We start from the raw sequence: 17,456 nt of genomic DNA, 5'->3' as shown, positions 1-17,456 counted from the left end.
TAATATATCAGCCTTCCTCCTCCTTCCCAGCTAGTCTGTCACCATGTTCTGTTTGAAAACATGTCTTTGATTCCCTGTTATGTAATGCTGCCATTAGTGCCCAAGCTTGGAACTTCACTCGTTTCTCAGCCTTATGCTTTTCGGAATGCTCTTTGTTGATTTTTGCATGTCAAAGGGTTCCTTAGTTTTATTCTGGAAAAAACTGCCTGAACTTTCTTCATGAGGAAAAAAATAAAGGAAGAAATTTTTTTTAAGTAAATTTCTTTGAAAAGTCTGTGATAGAGTATCCTAAGAAAATCTCCCCATAATCAGATACATAAGGTGGTCCCTAAAGTTACACATTTCTGGCCCCAACGACCTTAGTGAGAGAAATTGAGTTTTATTTTTTGTTACATTCTAGGTCTTTTTTCTAATTCCTTCTAGAACTACCTGAGGCCACTGGCTATCCAGAGGAAACCCAGAATTAGCCTTGTTTTTTCAAGGGATTTAAGAAATACGATCATTCTCTGGTGTGGGTTTTGAGGAGTCTTCTACCACTGCAGCAAAGAAGGCAAGCCTGGGTCGGCAGTTGGAGCCCTGGGTTAGGAATTCACTTACGTAAACATGGAGAGAACCGTCGTCATCACAAGCTCAGCTCACAGTGTAGCTCAGCAAATCAAGCTCTAGAACAGGATTTTTCAGCCTCCCACAATGAACATTTGGGCCAGATAGTTTTTTGTTGTGGTGGCTCTTCTTACGTGCATTAAAGAGAATGTTTAACATCATCCATGGTTTCTACCCACTAGATGCCAGTAGCACCTCCTCAGTTGTGTCAACCCAAAATGTCTGCATACATTGCCAAATGTCCCCAAGGAGGCAGAATTGCCCCTGGTTGTGAATCCTGTGAGAACAGCAGCTTTGGTTAGCTACTGAATAGGTTCTTACCCAGTTAATTCCTTGACTTTCTTCGTACCACGTATTTCTGATTCTCTTTACAACCTTCTGTCCCTCTCCCCCTTAGAGACTGCTTTTACTCTTTTTGAGGGTTTTTCAGCATTTTTCTCTGAAGAATAAATTTTTAAATTGGAAATTTATATACTTCATAAATTTTAGCCTCAGTTTCTTAATTTCTAACAATAAAGACTTGGAGTTTGAATGGGATTGTGTTGAACCTGCTATTCTGTTTGGAGAGAGTTGACATCTTAATAATATTGGGTCTTCTAATGGATGAATACAGTATATCTCTTCATTTACTTAGGTCTTTAATTTCTCTCAGCATGTTTTATTTTTTTCAAGCATGTTGTTCTTACATATTCTTTATTACATTTGTTCCTAGTTATTTCGGTTTTGTGCTATCTTAAAGACTTTTTTCCTATTGAAAACTTTTCATTGCTTGTACATAGAGAAATATAATTGAGTTTTTGTTACCTGTCTATCCTCTGACCTTGCTAAACTTTATAGTTTTAGTATTTTTCTGTAGACTTACTAGGATTTTCTGTGTAAACAGTCATGTGTGTATTCGTGAAAGACACTTTTTCTTCCTTTTATATATGTGTTTTTTATTTTTCTTGCCTGAGATTTAATGTAATTAGAAAAGCAATCAAATCTACCTATTTTCTTACGTAAAGTATAATCATTTTCATTATTATTTTTTTAAACTCCGAACTGTTTTTAAGAACAGTCATAGGCTTTTGATATTGTTACATATTAGTTCCTTGTTACCTGATACTAAAGCACCTGGATTTTTCTGTTGTAGGCCCTGGAGATGTACAAGGATGATTGGAACAAAGTGTCAGAGCATGTCGGAAGTCGTACTCAGGATGAATGCATCCTCCACTTTCTGAGGCTTCCTATTGAGGACCCGTACCTTGAGAATTCGGATGCCTCCCTGGGACCCCTGGCTTACCAGCCTGTCCCTTTCAGTCAGTCAGGAAACCCAGTCATGAGCACTGTTGCTTTTTTGGCATCCGTGGTAGACCCTCGTGTGGCATCTGCTGCAGCAAAAGCAGCTTTGGGTATGGACTTTCCTGAACCTTGTTATCAGCACAGTAGTTTCAGATAATAGCCTAGTACTTGCCTTTATATATGTGTTGTCTCTGACTGGCAGGTTATCAGCTGCTATGTTTATTTCAGTTAGCAGAAAGTCAGACATTACCTCTTTAAGCTACCGTATTAAAGAGTATTACAACATTTTTAACTAAAGCACTTAAAATTCATAGTTTTAAAATTAAGAGCATTTATTAAGAATTGGAGGGGCAAAACAGTTTTTTGTCGTATATTTTATGATTCATTTGGACTTTGACATAACCAGCAAAAGGAACCATTTAACGTTGTTGGATTTTATTACAATTAGAACTTTGTCACACTATAAACTCTTTTTCAGCTTTCTGGTTGTTTAATCCTTGCTATTTTCTTTACTATCAATCTAGCTTGCAGAGTTAGGTTAAGTTTGGGCAGAAATTTTGATTGTTACAGACAGAAATTTAGAGATCTTTGTTACTTACACAGCAGGATACTGCGACACATAAGTTAAAATGTACAATCTTAGAATTTCATCAGCATACGTGACTACCTCATTTGGCATTCTTGTTTTGCTGGAATAGATAAGCCTGAGCACCCAGAAAGGTCAGTGCTTGTAAGACACTAATGTGTCAGAGTCCATAGTGGTCTATGTTAAAGCAAATATTTGCACACTAGGTCACACTTGCATTTTGATTCTTGTACAGAGGAGTTTTCTCGGGTCCGAGAGGAGGTACCACTGGAATTGGTTGAAGCTCACGTCAAGAAAGTACAAGAAGCAGCTCGAGCCTCTGGGAAAGTGGACCCCACGTATGGCCTGGAGAGCAGTTGCATTGCAGGCACGGGACCTGATGAGCCAGAGAAGCTTGGTGAGTCACAGCTGTCCCCACGGGCAAGGGTAGTAGATGCTGTATTTTCCTCTCAGCTTGCTAAAATAATTGGGTTTGTTTGTGCTTAAAAGCAAAAACAATGATCAGTATCAATTTGTCCTTAAGATTAACATTTTATTTTTTTCTCTTATCATTTTCTGTTATGGTAGATAGAATTTAAAGGCTGTTTCAGAACTGTTAATAACATCACAGCTGTGAAGTATTTGATGCCAGTTTTTAAGATTTATTTGTTTGTTTGTTGGCTGGTTGGTTTGTTTAAATAATCTTTATACCCAGCATGGGGCTCAAACTCACAACCCCGAGATCAAGAGTCACATACTTCACCAACTGACTCAGCCAGCCAGGCACCTCGTGATACCTGTTTTTATTTTTATTTATTTGTTTGTTTGTTTATTGTTTATTTATTTTTGAAGGAGAGAGAGCATGAGCCAGGGAGGGGCAGAGAGAGGGAGAGACACACAGAATCTGAAACGGGCTCCAGGCTCTGAGCCTGACATGAGTCGGCACAAAGCCTGACATGGGGTTCAAGCTCAGAACTGTGAGGTCATGACCTGGGCCAAAGCCAGACACTTAACCAACTGAGTCACCCAGGCTCCCCTCATGATAACTGGTTTTAGATCTAGTTTTTGAGCATATAGACATAAGAATACTGAAAGGACTTCTGCGATTATTTCAATTTATAAGTTGCTGGGTAGGTTTAAGTTCATTGTTGTTTTTCATTACTTTTTAATTGAGGTAAAATTCACATAACATAAAATCCTCCATTTTAATCCTTTAAAAGTATAGAATCCAGTGGCTTCTAGTACGTTCACAGTGTTGTATATCTGTCACCAGTAACTAATTCCAGAACACTTTGATCACTCCAAAAGACAATCCCATACCAATTAAGCAGTCATTTCCCATTTGTTTCTCTCATGAGCCCTGGGAACCACTAATTTGCTTTCTGTCTCTATGGATTTGCCTATTCTCTATGTTTCCTGTAAATGGAAGCATACATTATGTGGGCTTTTGAGTCTGACTTCTTTCACTTAGCTTAAGGTTTTCAAGTTCATCCATGTTGTAGTGTAAAATCAGTACTTCATTCCTTTCTGTGCTGAATAATATTCTTTCAGTGGATATTCCATTTTACTTATCCATTTATGAGTTCATGTGTATTTGTACTGTTGTCACTTTTTCACTATTTTGAATAATGCTGCTATGAACGTTGACTACTGTTTTGTGAACATAGTTTGTTCGATTTTTGGTAGGAATGGAATTGGTAGTTCTATGTTTAGCTTTTTGAGAAATAACTCAACTGTTTTCCATAGTGGTTGTACAATTTTAGGTTTTCACCAGCAATGTATGAATGTTCCAACTTCTCCACATCCTCACCAACACTTGGTTTCCCCTCCCCCACCCTTTTAAAAAATAAACCACAAGTGGATGTGAAGTGGTATCTTGTGGTTTTCATTTGCATTCAATTTGTGGAGTGTTGCCATCTTAACAGTATGAAGTCTCAATGAATACAGGATGCCTTTCCCTTTAATTAGGTCTTCTTTAAGCATTGTTTTGAAGTTTTTAGTTGTATGTTCTTGACACATGTTTTATATTTCCTTTAGTTAAATTTATTCCTGTGTATTTTATTCTTTTGAATGCTATTGTAAATGAGATTATTTTCCTGATCTTGGGAGGAATGCATTTTGTTATTAAGTGTGGTGTTAGTTGTTGGATTTTCCTAGATTCCTTTTATCAAATTTGGAAAATTCTCTCTATAATTTGTTGAATGTTTTTATCCAGAAAATGTGTTGGAATTTGCCAATTGCTTTTTCTGTATCAGTTGAGATGGCCATGTGGTATTTTTACCCTTTTCTTTATATATGTTGTATTAATTGATTCCTGCCTGTTGAGCCACTCTTGGGTTTCTGGGATAAATCCCATTTGATTATGGGAATTATAATATTCCATTGGATTTAGTTTGCTTCTAGTATTTTGTTGAGGATTTTTGCACCTATATTCATAAGGGACATTTGTTTATTGCTTTTCATTTTTTGTGGTATTTTTATCTGGTTTGATGTCAAGGTAATACTGGCTTCCAAGAATGAGTCAGGAATTGTTCTTTATTTTATTTTATTTTTTTTGAAGAATAGGAGAAATATGGATGTTCATTCTTCTTTAAGTGTTTTCTGGCATTCACATGGGAAACCATCAAGTCCTGATTTTTTTTTAAACTGTATTCACATTTCTATTTATTTATTTATTCATTCATTCATGAGAGAGAGAGAGAGACTCCCACGAGGTGCGGAGAGAAGTGGGAGAGAGTGTGGAGCCCAGAGCAGGGCTCCAGCTCACACAGTGAGGGGCTCAAACTCATGACCCATGAGATCATGACCTGAGCTGAAGTTGGATGCTTAACTGACTGAGCCAGGCGTCCCATGGGTTATTTTTGTTGTTATTTTGTTTGGTTTTGTTTTGTTTTCTAAGAACTGATTCCAATCTGTGTACTTGTTGCAAGTCTGTTTAGGTTTTCTATTTTTTTTTTTTTGAGTCAGTTTTTATAGTTTGTGCCTTTCTAGAAATTTGTCCATTTCATATACATTGTCTCACATATTGGCCACACACACACACACACACACACACACACACACACACACAGACACACAAACACAAATCATAACAACCATAAGTGAAAACAATGCAAATGTCCATCAGCTGATGAATGGGTAAACAAAATGTGGTATTAAGATGGAATATTATTCAGCCATAAAATGGAATGGAGTATTGACATATGTGACATCACGGATCATCCTTGAAAACATGGTATGTAGAAAGAAAAACAGAGGAAGGGTGCCTGGGTGGCTTAGTCCGTTGAGTGTCCGACTTCTGCTCAGGTCATAATCTCACTGTTCATGAGTTCGAGCCCCGCGTCAGGCTCTGTGCTGACGGCTTGGGGACTGGAGCCTGCTTTGGATTCTGTGTCTGTCTCCCTCTCTGTCTCTGCCCCTCCCCTGCTCATGCTCTGTCTCTCTCTGTCTCTCAAAAGTAAATAAACATTGAAAAAAAAAAAAACAGTGAGAGGAGAAAATATATTATTTAATTCTAATTATATGAAATATAAACAGGCAGATTTGTAAAGACAGAAAGTACATTAATGGTTGCTTAGGACTAGGAGGAAGAGGCACAAAGGAGGATGATAGCTAAAAGGTATAGGGTTTCTGTTTGAGGTGATGGAAAGATTTTAAAATTTACTGTGGTAAGGGTTGCACGTATGTGGGAATATACTAAAATTCGTTGAATTGTACTCTTTTAATGGGTTGATCATACGGTATATGAATTATATGGCAGTAAAGCTTTTTTTTTTTTTCACAATGTCTTTTTACATTCCTTTTTATTTTTGTAAGTTTGGTAGTAATATCCATATTTTCATTCCTGATTTTAGTACTTTGGTCCACTCTTGGTTTTTGTTTTTGTTTTTCCTTCATCAATCTAAAGACTTGTCAATTTTATCTTTCAAAGAACCAACTTTTGACTTCAGTGATTCTTTCTATTGTTTTTCTATTCTCATTTATCTCCACTGTAATCTTTATTCTTCCTTCTGCTTCTTTTTGCTGAAGTTTGCTCTTCTAATACTTTCTTACGTTGGAGGATGGGATATTGATTTGAGAAATTTATTAATGTTGACTTCCATATTAATATCCCTCTCAGCACTTCCTTTTTACTGCAATCCATAAATTTAGACATATTTCATTTTCGTGTTCATTTTTCTCAAAGTGTTTTATAACTTCCCTTTTGGTTTCTTCTTTGACTTGTGGGTTGTTTTAAGAATGAATGGTTTAATATATACCAATTAGTGAAGTTTTTAGATTTCCTTCTGTTACTGATTTCTAATTTTATTCCATTGTATTCAGAGAAGATAATTTGTGTGGCTTCTGTCTTCTGAAATTCACTGAGACTTTTGTTGCCTAATACATTGTCCTGGAAAATATTCCTTTTGCATTATGCTCTTGTTGAATGGCATTTTCTGTGTGTGTTTGGTGTGGCTGGTTTATAGTGTTGTTCAAGTTGTCTATCATTTTTCTGGTTGGTCTTTACTTTATTGAAAATGATGTCTTGAAATTTCCAACAATTATTGAACTATCTATGTTTCTTCAGTTCTGTCTGGTTTTGCTTCATATATTTTAAGGCTCTGTTGTTAGTTGCGTATATTATCATTGTTCTATCTTTTTGGTGGATCGGCCCTTTTATCATTATATAACCCCTTTTTCTCTTGTAATCTTTTTTGCCTAAAAGTCTCTTTTAGCGGATACTAACATACCATTCCACCTCTGTTTGGGTTGCTGTGTTTGTATGACATATCTTTTTCCATTAATTTACTTTTCAGTCTATTTGTGTCTTTGGACCTAAGATATGTCTCTTATAGATAGCATATTGTCTGTTGGATTTTAGGATTTTGCAGACTTTGATTGTACCTTTGGTTCTGCCCTGTAGAGGCATAGGACTTTCAAAAGCTATTTACCTTCATTAGCTCTGAGTTCTCTCATCTGTGATGTGAAAATGATGATTAAGTACTCTCTATAACATATTGCTGTAGCTATGCCAGTCTTTGATATTGGACAGATGACATTTTTGCTATTAAGGACTTTACTCATCTATTTTTATTTATCATGAGAGCAGTAAAATTTTAGTAAAGTAGCTTCTTAGCAGTACCTGGCTTCTCAAATGGCAGTGTTCCCGTAGGTTAAAAGAGGCTAATTTTCACGCCAAGTAAGATATTTTGTATAGAGTTATCAGTAGTTGATTCCCAATGTTTCTTAACCAACTGAGCCACCCAGGCACCCGATTCCCAACATTTCTTACATTGTGCATTAATATTTTTCTTTTCATTCATTACAAAACAGTTTCTTTTTTTGTTTTAAGGTTTATTTATTTATTTTGAGAGAAAGAGCATGAGCAAGGGAGGGGCAGAGAGAGAGGGAGGATCCCAAGAAGGCTCCATGCTGTCAGCTTAGAGCCTGACATGGGGCTTGGTCTCTCTCACTCACCGTAAGATCATGACTTGAGCTGAAATCTAGAGTTGGATGCTTAACCAACTGAGCTACCCAGGCACCCCCATTCTGAAACAATTTCTGATGAATAACTCAAGCTAAACGTTTATTGCTGTCAACCTTGCCTGATTCCATCTCTGTCTCAGTCGCATACAATTTATACATTTAGACTTCAGCTACAGTCACTTTTTTTTTTTTGTCTCTTACATTCTTATAGAATAAAGGTAATGTGAAGTACAAATTAAAATTGCTGGGCGCAGTACTCCACAGATGATACATTTGCCTCCTGGTGCTCTGTTCTGGGTGGTTTGAGTCGACATCAGTGAGGTCTCTTCAAACTTAAAATTTTATGGTCTCCATGGGTTTGCATAGGTCCTTCCACTGTTGTTCCTCTGCTTTCTTAAAAGTGTCAGTCTTGCTGTCACATTTTGTAGATAATGTCTGGGAACAGATTTCCAGATTTATCAAAAACCTCTCACTCTAACCCTAAGTGCAAATTATTGACCTGTTCTTAGCAGAGTATGTACACTATTTCTTAGTTTGAAAGCTCACTTATTTTTGTCTTAGGTAGATACCCAAATCAGCAAGCCAAGCCACATCTCTGTTGCTTTTTATTGATTCTGCACCAGCAGGCAGTGCCCAGCTCAGGCAGGGGAAGCCTGAGCCTATTGAATGCCTGGGAAATGTGTCACTTTCCTCGACTTTTTTGTGGTTTGGGTTCATTTTGTAGGGTCTTTTGGTTCCCTGTGGTCATAGAATTGAAAAGGATTGGCACAGCCTTCTTAATTTGATTCAAAGAAGTTTCTGTACTCTGCAAAATGAGGGACATGTTTTTACATGTAAATCTGTTTTTAAAATTTTGGTAGGTGATACCCTAGAGAATTAGTGGTTAAAAAACAGATTGCAAACTTAGCTATTTCTAGTTTAGCAGGATTTAAGAGGACAAAAACAAAATCTAGTAACCTCAGTCTGACCCAGTAGTGAATGTATGCTTTTCACAGTGTGCAAAGCTTGGATCAGACTGCTGCAGGTAGCACTGGAGGCGACAGGGGATGATTCTTTGAATGGCATGAAAAGTAAAATTCATTCATAGTGTCTGGAAATAGCCTATCAGATAACTTCTCTGATTTGCAGTGGATACTTAACTAGTTGCAGCAACAGAATTTGAGTCCTTTTACCATTTAGTAAGGCATAAAGAAAATACCAGCGTAACATGAATGTTTTGGGATGTGCTGTAAATAGAATTCTATAACTTAACACTGACCTATGATAGTTAATGTGATTTATATTGGGCTGTGACTAATAAAATAAATTAGGAGATAACAAATGGTTCTTGCTGTGGACTTGGCTCAACAAAATTATGTGAAGTTAACAGTGTACCTCCTTTCCTTCTCATTCACATTTCAAATGGGGAGATAGAGGAAAGAAAGTACAGTAAAACCTTGGATTGCAAGTAACTTATTCTGCGAGTGCTCCACAACACGAGCAAACATTTCTAATAAATTGTAACTTGATAAATGAGTGATATCTTGCAATATGAGTAGTATGTGACACCGAACATCACACAATTACAATTGAGCCAGTGGTTCTTTTTTTTTTTTTTCCCCAATATATGAAGTTTATTGTCAAATTGGTTTCCATACAACACCCAGTGCTCATCCCAAAAGGTGCCCTCAATACCCATCGCCCACCCACCCCTTCCTCCCACCCCCCATCAACCCTCAGTTTGTTCTCAGTTTTTAAGAGTCTCTTATGCTTTGGCTCTCTGCCACTCTAACCTCTTTTTTTTCCCCTTCCCTTCCCCCATGGGTTTCTGTTAAGTTTCTCAGGATCCACATAAGAGTGAAACCGTATGGTATCTGTCTTTCTCTGTATGAGCCAGTGGTTCTTGAAATTCGCTTTGATACACAAATGCTTTGGATTACAAGCATGTTTCCAGAAGGAATTATACCAAGCTTTACCTATATCAATTTTACATAAATATTTATTTATTTATTCATTCATTCATTCATTCATTTTTTGAGAAGGAGAGAGAGCGTAAGCAGGGAAGGGGCAGAGGGAGAGAATCCCAGGAAGCTTCTGTGCTATCAGCACAGAGCCCGATGCAGGGCCTTGATCTCGTGAACCGTGATATCATGACCTGAGCCAGGATCAAGAGTCAGGACACTTACCTGACTGAGCCGCCCAGACACCCCTCAGATTTACATTTAAACTGACACTTGGTATAACAAAATAGCACCTTATCACATAGCACGCTGATTTGAAATAGAATGGTGTAGGATTTTTCTTATCAAGATGATGTACTTGAGTGGGAGGTTCACATACTGTTTATTGTGACATTTATTTTACTATGTTCCCCATGTGTTAACTTGTATGTATTAACAATGGTAAATGATATACAGGAAAAAATAAGTTTTCTTATGAAATACAGGACAACTCTTGGATTTCTCCCATTAACCTATCTAACTTCATTGAGAGTTTGTATTGGGGGGAGCGTTTGGTAAAACGAAAGTAAAAATAGATGAAGGTCTGAAACACCTCTTATTTTCATTTAAGAAACGAGTGCTCGCTTATCAGGAGGGGCTTGTCTGTCCTCTTTCACTCTAGTCATTTACCGGTATCTTCTGACGTCTCTAAATTTGTGTGGTCTTTTGTTTTTGTTTGGTCAAAGACCATTCTAGGAATAGAAAAAGTAATACTGATATTTGAGACCTCTTGCATTTACCTAAAATTATTATCAGGTTTTATTTGCCCTGGGTTATAGGGGAAGGTAAAGGAAGTTAAGATTAAAAAAAAAAAAGAAAAATTCTTAAACATTTTTCAGAAGGTGCTGAAAATCATCATTTCTTTCTGAGTATCTATATCCGTGACACATTATATAGGAATTTTCTGATTAATCCTTTGAGTTTCTTTTCTGGATAACTCTTTGGAGGAAGCGGTATTGTTTTTATTGTAAAACCAAGAAAGAAAGTTTTTGGCAGGTTACATAGACTTGTGAGAATTGGAGCTACATTTTGAACCTAAATCTCTGATCCTAAAGCTCACCTTCTTTTTATTGTAGCATGCTGCCAGAAGTAGCATATGTGGTGCGTCTGTGCATTTTTCATTCATTGAACAAGGATCATTAAAGACTTGATAGCTCCATCATACTGTCCTGCCTTACATCCTATGAGAAATATAATGGGGAAAGACCCAGACCCTCTTATAAACCTGTAGGAGCTGTATAAGGAGACAGGCACATGTACCAGGAAGAGCAGCTGGATGATTCATCTCTACAAGATCAAGTGCTAAGAAACCCACGGCAAAATTTCATCAGAGTGATTCAGTGTATGAGCTTATATCGCATAAGCATTCTTGAATGGGAGGTCCGTCTTAAGCTAGGCTTTTTTTTTTTCTTTTAACTCATAGGGATAAATAAGACTGTAAATGTGTTATGTTATTGTGTTGTTTCATTGTGTTTTAGATGCTAGGGTACTGTTGACCAAAGCAGACCAAAATCCCCACCTGCAACTGCAAGAATTGTTTGTTTGTTTGTTTATTCATTTATTTAGAGAGTGTGCATGTGGGGGAGGGGGGCAGAGAGAGCAAATCCCAAGTAGACTCCTTGTGCTACAGGGCTCTGTCTCACAAACCTCAAGATCATGATCTGAGCCGAAAAAGAGTCAGAAGCTTAACTGACTGAGCCACTCAGGTGCCCCAGGATTGTATCTTTTCAAGGTGGAAGATGAAATATATGGTATATAAAACATAGATTGTGTAAATTAAATACAAATATGTAGAAACAGTTTGTTGGTTGATAAGTGGTATGGTACAAATTAAAGCAGGGTATGAAGATAAATTGTGAAGTGTGTGGAATTGCGATTTTCAAGTAAAGGTCAGGGAATATGTTATCAAGAAAGTGACATTTGGACGAAGCTGTAAATGAGGCAAAGGAAGGTCAGAGTGCTCTAGGCATTGGGAGCAATCAGTGTACAGATAGGAGATGGGAGCTGCCTGGCATAGTTGAGGAATAGCAAGGGGTATCATGGACAAGTAGCTGGATTGCACTGAGGAGGAGGTCATGGGAAATGATGAGGGCCTCGTGGACCACTGTAACATTTTAGTTTTTACTCTAGGTAGGGTGGAGCCAATGGGGGGAGGAGGTTCGAGCAGAAGAGCATGAGTCTGACCTGTATTTTTAAAACTCATTCTATTAGGCTGAGAATACCACACATCTAGGAGTTAAGTTGATTTATTTTCTAAATAACTTATGTAATATATTTGAAAATCAAAGATTTTTTTTACTGTATTTAATTTTTTATTTTATGTTTATTTATTTCTGAGAGAGAGGGAGACACAGAATCTGAAGCAGGCTCCAAGCTCTGAGCTGTCAGTGCAGAGCCCGACATGGGGCTTGAACTCATGAACTATGAGATCATGACCTGAGCTGAAGTCAGTTGCTCAACCGAGTGAGCCACCCAGGCACCCCTAATTTTTATTATTTTTTAAAGTTTACTTATTTTAAGAGAGAGTGTGTGCGTGCACAAGTGGGGGAGGGACAGAGAGGAGAGACAGAATTTCAAGCAGACTGTGCCATCAGTGCAGAGCCCGATTCAGGGCTCTAACCCACTGAACTGCAAGATCATGACCTGAACCGAGATCAAGAATCGGATGCTCAGCTGAGTAAGCCACCCAGGCACCACAAAAACTTTTTTTTTTTTTTTTTAAGTTTATTTATCTTTGTGTGTGTGTGTGTGTGTGTGTGTGTGTGTGTGTGTGTGTGAGAGAGAGAGAGAGAGAGAGAGGGAATGAATGAATGAATGAATGAATGAATGAATATGAATGAATGAGAATGAGAATCCCAAGCAGGCCCAAGCCATCAGCACAGAGCTCAACTCAAGACTTGACTTGGGGCTCAGTCTCCGTGAGATCATGACCTGAGCTAAAATCAAGAGTTGGACATTTAATCAACTGAGCCACCCAGTTGCCCCCTAAGAAAACTTTTATTAAACACATTTATTAGATTTTCCTTTAATTAACATGGGGTCTAAACAAAATAGCCTTTCTAATAATGTGTTTACTTGTAGCCAAACAATACTGAAATAGTGATTGTAGCACAGTGATATTTCATGTGCCTACTAGTTAGGTTCAACTTTGCCATATTTATCTATCCAGCAGTCTAAATGATTTTTATTTTATTGTTTCTGGTGAACTATTTCAAAGTAAGTTATAGATACCATGATTCTTTGCACTCTAGATCACTCAGCATGCATCATCTCCTAGGAATAAGGACGTTTTCCTGTATGATTGTCGTAGTGCAGTGCATCTTAGTCCCTTTTTTGGTTGTCAGTCCTTCCCCCAGAGAGTTGGAATTTACATGCATGTTCAAGGGTCTGTCAGAGACTTAACCTTGGTAACTTCCCATTTCATGATCTCAGGTATTGGTTTTCTTTATTTAATTCTTTGCTACTGTGAATTGATTTATGTATCTTAATCCTGGCTTAGAGAAATTTGAAAGATTATGTTAAATGATTTTTATTCCTTACAGTTGACTATGTATGCTCTAGGGATATCGAGTCACAAATAGAATATTCAGAGAAGATTCTTTTATGTCACTGAGTGGATTGTCCACCAAGTTCCTTGACATCCTGTGGAATACAGGACTCCAAAGAATGCATCTTGAGCCATTTGTCACAGTTCTGTGTGGAGGAACCCAATTAATCACTTCTGGTTTTCACGAAGGATAAAAACTAGTCTCTAACCCATCAGGAGATTAAGAAGAACATCTTGAAAGTGATAATATTGAAAGGGTCACTTTCTCGGAACTGAAAGCCCAGAAGTGACTGTTACAGTTCTTGCCTGAGATACTATTCATCGCTTATAAATAGCCTCATTCTTCTCACTGTGAGGACTTCATACCATTTTACAAATCAGGCACTTCTAAAACACCATGTGTGAAACATGCGAGGCTAGTGAACCTAAGAAAACAGTAGAACAGTATTTGATCATCAGACTTCCATCATGTGGAGTGGCTTCTCTCTTCTCTCTGTCAAGGTTCTATTTGAAGGGCTCTTTCAGACCTATTTCAAGAGGCAGTGAAGGATAGAGTCAAACTTCTGAGGAGCTCATAATAGGACACTTAACATCTAGGGACTAGCTCATACTGGCTAGAATTTAAGTGACTTGTCTAATGACCCATATTTACTAAATGGTAGGATACATATTTTTAGGGAGAAATTGGCTTCCATTATGTAGTACAATTATGTAATGCTTTTTGGGGACTTTATCAAGTTAGGCTTTTTGGTTACTTGTTAGAGATCTCTTGCTGTGGGCTACTATATAAGATATAAGTAGATCCTCTATTAATTGGGACTGTTTTTTTGTGATGAGCTACACATATGTGGAAAAAATCATTCTGTGTTGGGAGGATTGGGAATGTAATGAAGCATACATAGTATTAATTGTTCAAGGGGGACTGGACTTGGGAGGTGCTGTAAGAGTTAGCACAAAGAGACATGTAAGTTTAGACTGGGGAAGACTTTACAAAGAAGGGATTTGAGCTGAACGCTGAAAAAGAGATTTAGGAGGTCACTGAGCCATATTGGAGCAAGTATTCGGTTCTGTAGAACAATGTGAGCAAAGGCACAAAGATGGTAACAGAAGGTTGTACAGAGGGTGGGACGTGTAAACCAGGTTAGCCTCAACCCAGAGTTCAAATAAGGACATGGAGAGATCAGATGTGCAGCTAGATTGGAGCAAAGTCACAGAGAGTGACAGGGTGATGCAAGCTTGGACTGTATATTGGCAGCTCTATGGAATGCTTGAACTTAAAAAAAATTTTTTTTTTCAACGTTCATTCATTTTTGGGACAGTGAGAGACAGAGCATGAACAGGGGAGGGGCAGAGAGAGGGAGACACAGAATCGGAAACAGGCTCCAGGCTCTGAGCCATCCGCCCAGAGCCTGACGCGGGGCTCGAACTCCCGGACCGCGAGATCGTGACCTGGCTGAAGTCGGACGCTTAACCGACTGCGCCACCCAGGCGCCCCGGAATGCTTGAACTTTAATGCAGAGAATGACACGATCAGATTCCAGAAGGGTTGAGTGAGTTCCCACCATGGGCCTTATTTTGTTCTTCCCTGAGAAGACAAAATCTATAGGACTAGCAGTTCTCAAGCTCTTTTGGTCTCAGGACTTCTTTATATTCTTTAGAAATAATGAGGAACCCAAAATGTGTTAATTTATTTGAATTCTATCTGTTGATATTTACTGTATCAGAAGTTAAAACAGAAACTTTTTTTTTTTTTTTTTCAACGTTTATTTATTTTTGGGACAGAGAGAGACAGAGCATGAACGGGGGAGGGGCAGAGAGAGAGGGAGACACAGAATCGGAAACAGGCTCCAGGCTCTGAGCCATCAGCCCAGAGCCTGACACGGGGCTCGAACTCATGGACCGCGAGATCGTGACCTGGCTGAAGTCGGACGCTTAACCGACTGCGCCACCCAGGCGCCCCAAAACAGAAACTTTTAAACCAGAACAATACACAGGTGCACGTCTGCTGTAGCTGACATCATCATGTGTCATGCAGCCTCTGGGAAGCCACACTCCACATTTGCGGGAGATGAGAGTGAAAAGGGAAATAACAATCTTTGTGTTGTTATAAAAATAGTTTTGACCTTGGGGACATTTCCATGACCAGGGGAGGGGGTTTGGTACCTGGCCCACACTTTATGAATCACTGAATTAAACACTTGTCCTTGAAGGATATTCTGTTAGGGTGGGGAGACATTGTAAGTAGGTGGGTAAGGTAGGTAAGAAGGAAGGAAAGAAACGAATACAGTTATAGAAAGAGGCGCATGTGGAAGAAACACAAGTTCTGATTGGGTCAGTTAGGGAAGGCTTCACAGAGGAGGTAACCTTTTAAACAATAATGAAAAAGGAAAAAAAGGATGAACATGTGTGGCATATTCTGGAAATAATGCCAAGAAGTCTGTGGGGAGCAGGTACTGTGACCAGGTGCAGCTGTATAGATGTGGGGGGGAGGGGGCTGATTTTGAAGGGCTTTTACCTCATGGAAATTGAAAAGTCCCCAGGGAAGAGAAATAACAGGATTCAGTCTATTTTAATTTTTTTTTTTAACGTTTATTCATTTTTGAGAAAGAGAGACAGAGCATGAGCGGGAAAGGGGCAGAGAGAGGGAGACACAGAATCTGAAGCAGGCTCCAGGCTCCGAGCTGTCAGCACAGAGCCCGACGTGGGGCTCGAACTCACGAACTGCGAGATCGTGACCTGAGCCGGTCAGACGCTCAACCGACTGAGCCACCCAGGCGCCCCGGATTCAGTCTATTTTAGAAATTACCTGCTGACAATTTACAGATGACGTGCAGGAAATAGAAGAGTTCCCACCAAATCATCGTTATTTATTACTTTTGCAAGCATTTTGTTCTGTCCTCCACACTAACTTTCCCAGTTCTTTCAACTCTTTAGGAGATGGTTTCTAGATCTCCTCATTCTGGTTTTGCTGGCAGTATTATCCTCACTAGAGCAGGAAGCACTTGATTGTAGAAGCTAGGAAAAAGATATGGTGCCCGTGAAGGACAGCATTCTGGCTTGGTGATGGGAGGAGACAGAAGCTCAGCTCTCTAAGGATGAGAGCAACACATACCCCTCAAGCTAAAGCATGTTTGGGGGCACAGAGCAAACGTGGAGGCAGAGGACCGGAGCCAGTTGTGGTATCAGTGCTGCATCTGTGGGAGACAGGGCAAGGGATAGAGTGGAACCAGACTGGCAGTACCATTTCCTGTTCCTAGTGTCTGAAGATACTGCTGTCACGGATGCCAGCTAATTTACCTCTCATCTTTGGTTGAGGTTCATTCAGAAGTTCAGTAGGTGTATAGTTATCCATTGCTGCATAATAAATTACCATAAAGTTAGTGGCTTAAAACAAGATATATTTATCTCCTTGCTTCCGTGAGTCTGTGCCACAGCCTTACTGGGTCCTCTGCTGAGGATATCACAAGGCTGCACTCAGGGTGGTGACTGGTCTGTGTTCTCATCTGGAGGCTTGACTACTGAAGAATCCGCCTCCATGTTCACTCCTGTTGTCAGAATCAATTTACTTCCGGGTGTGGGGCTGAAGGTTCCAGTTTCTTGCTGGCTGTCAGCTGGAAGCTGCCCTAACCTACTAGAGGCCACCCGCTGTTGTTCACCATGTAGGCTTCCCCAGTGTGGCAGCTTGCTGCATCAAGCTGGCAAGGAGAGTCTAGAGTGAGTGTAGTAAAAAGACAGGATCTTATATAAATGAACATCCCATCACATTTGCCTCACACTCACGGGAAGGGGATTGTAAAAGGATATGAAAACCATGAGTCAAGGATGAACGGGTCCACCCTAGAATATGACCACCTTGGTAGGCATTTTCATGGGTTCTGGTCACATCCCCTATTTGCCACTGTCCCTCAATTCCCAACATTGAAAACTGAGAATTTGAGAGTAGACCTCTCCTGAGTATCTTCATTCATAGGCAGAACTATCACAGCATGAATTTTTCTGTCACGGGTCAGCAGAC

At 39.1% G+C, this 17,456-nt stretch overlaps 1 protein-coding gene across 5 annotated transcripts in view; it reads left to right on the top strand.

Annotated features, from left to right (window-relative positions):
- SMARCC1 (SWI/SNF related, matrix associated, actin dependent regulator of chromatin subfamily c member 1) overlaps positions 1-17,456 on the top strand; it is a 175,813-nt gene that overhangs the window by 96,901 nt on the left and 61,456 nt on the right. For all 5 annotated transcript variants that reach the window (XM_045492723.1, XM_045492728.1, XM_045492724.1 and 2 more), the window contains 2 exons: positions 1,736-1,994; positions 2,706-2,867. In XM_045492723.1, the coding sequence (XP_045348679.1) occupies positions 1,736-1,994; positions 2,706-2,867 (421 nt within the window). The remainder of the gene's footprint in view (positions 1-1,735; positions 1,995-2,705; positions 2,868-17,456) is intronic.

Source organism: Leopardus geoffroyi, chromosome A2, assembly GCF_018350155.1.
Source record: "Leopardus geoffroyi isolate Oge1 chromosome A2, O.geoffroyi_Oge1_pat1.0, whole genome shotgun sequence".
NCBI lineage: Eukaryota > Metazoa > Chordata > Mammalia > Carnivora > Felidae > Leopardus > Leopardus geoffroyi.
The sequence above is the reverse complement of the archived record's forward strand: the minus strand, read 5'-3'. Positions and strand labels throughout refer to the sequence as shown.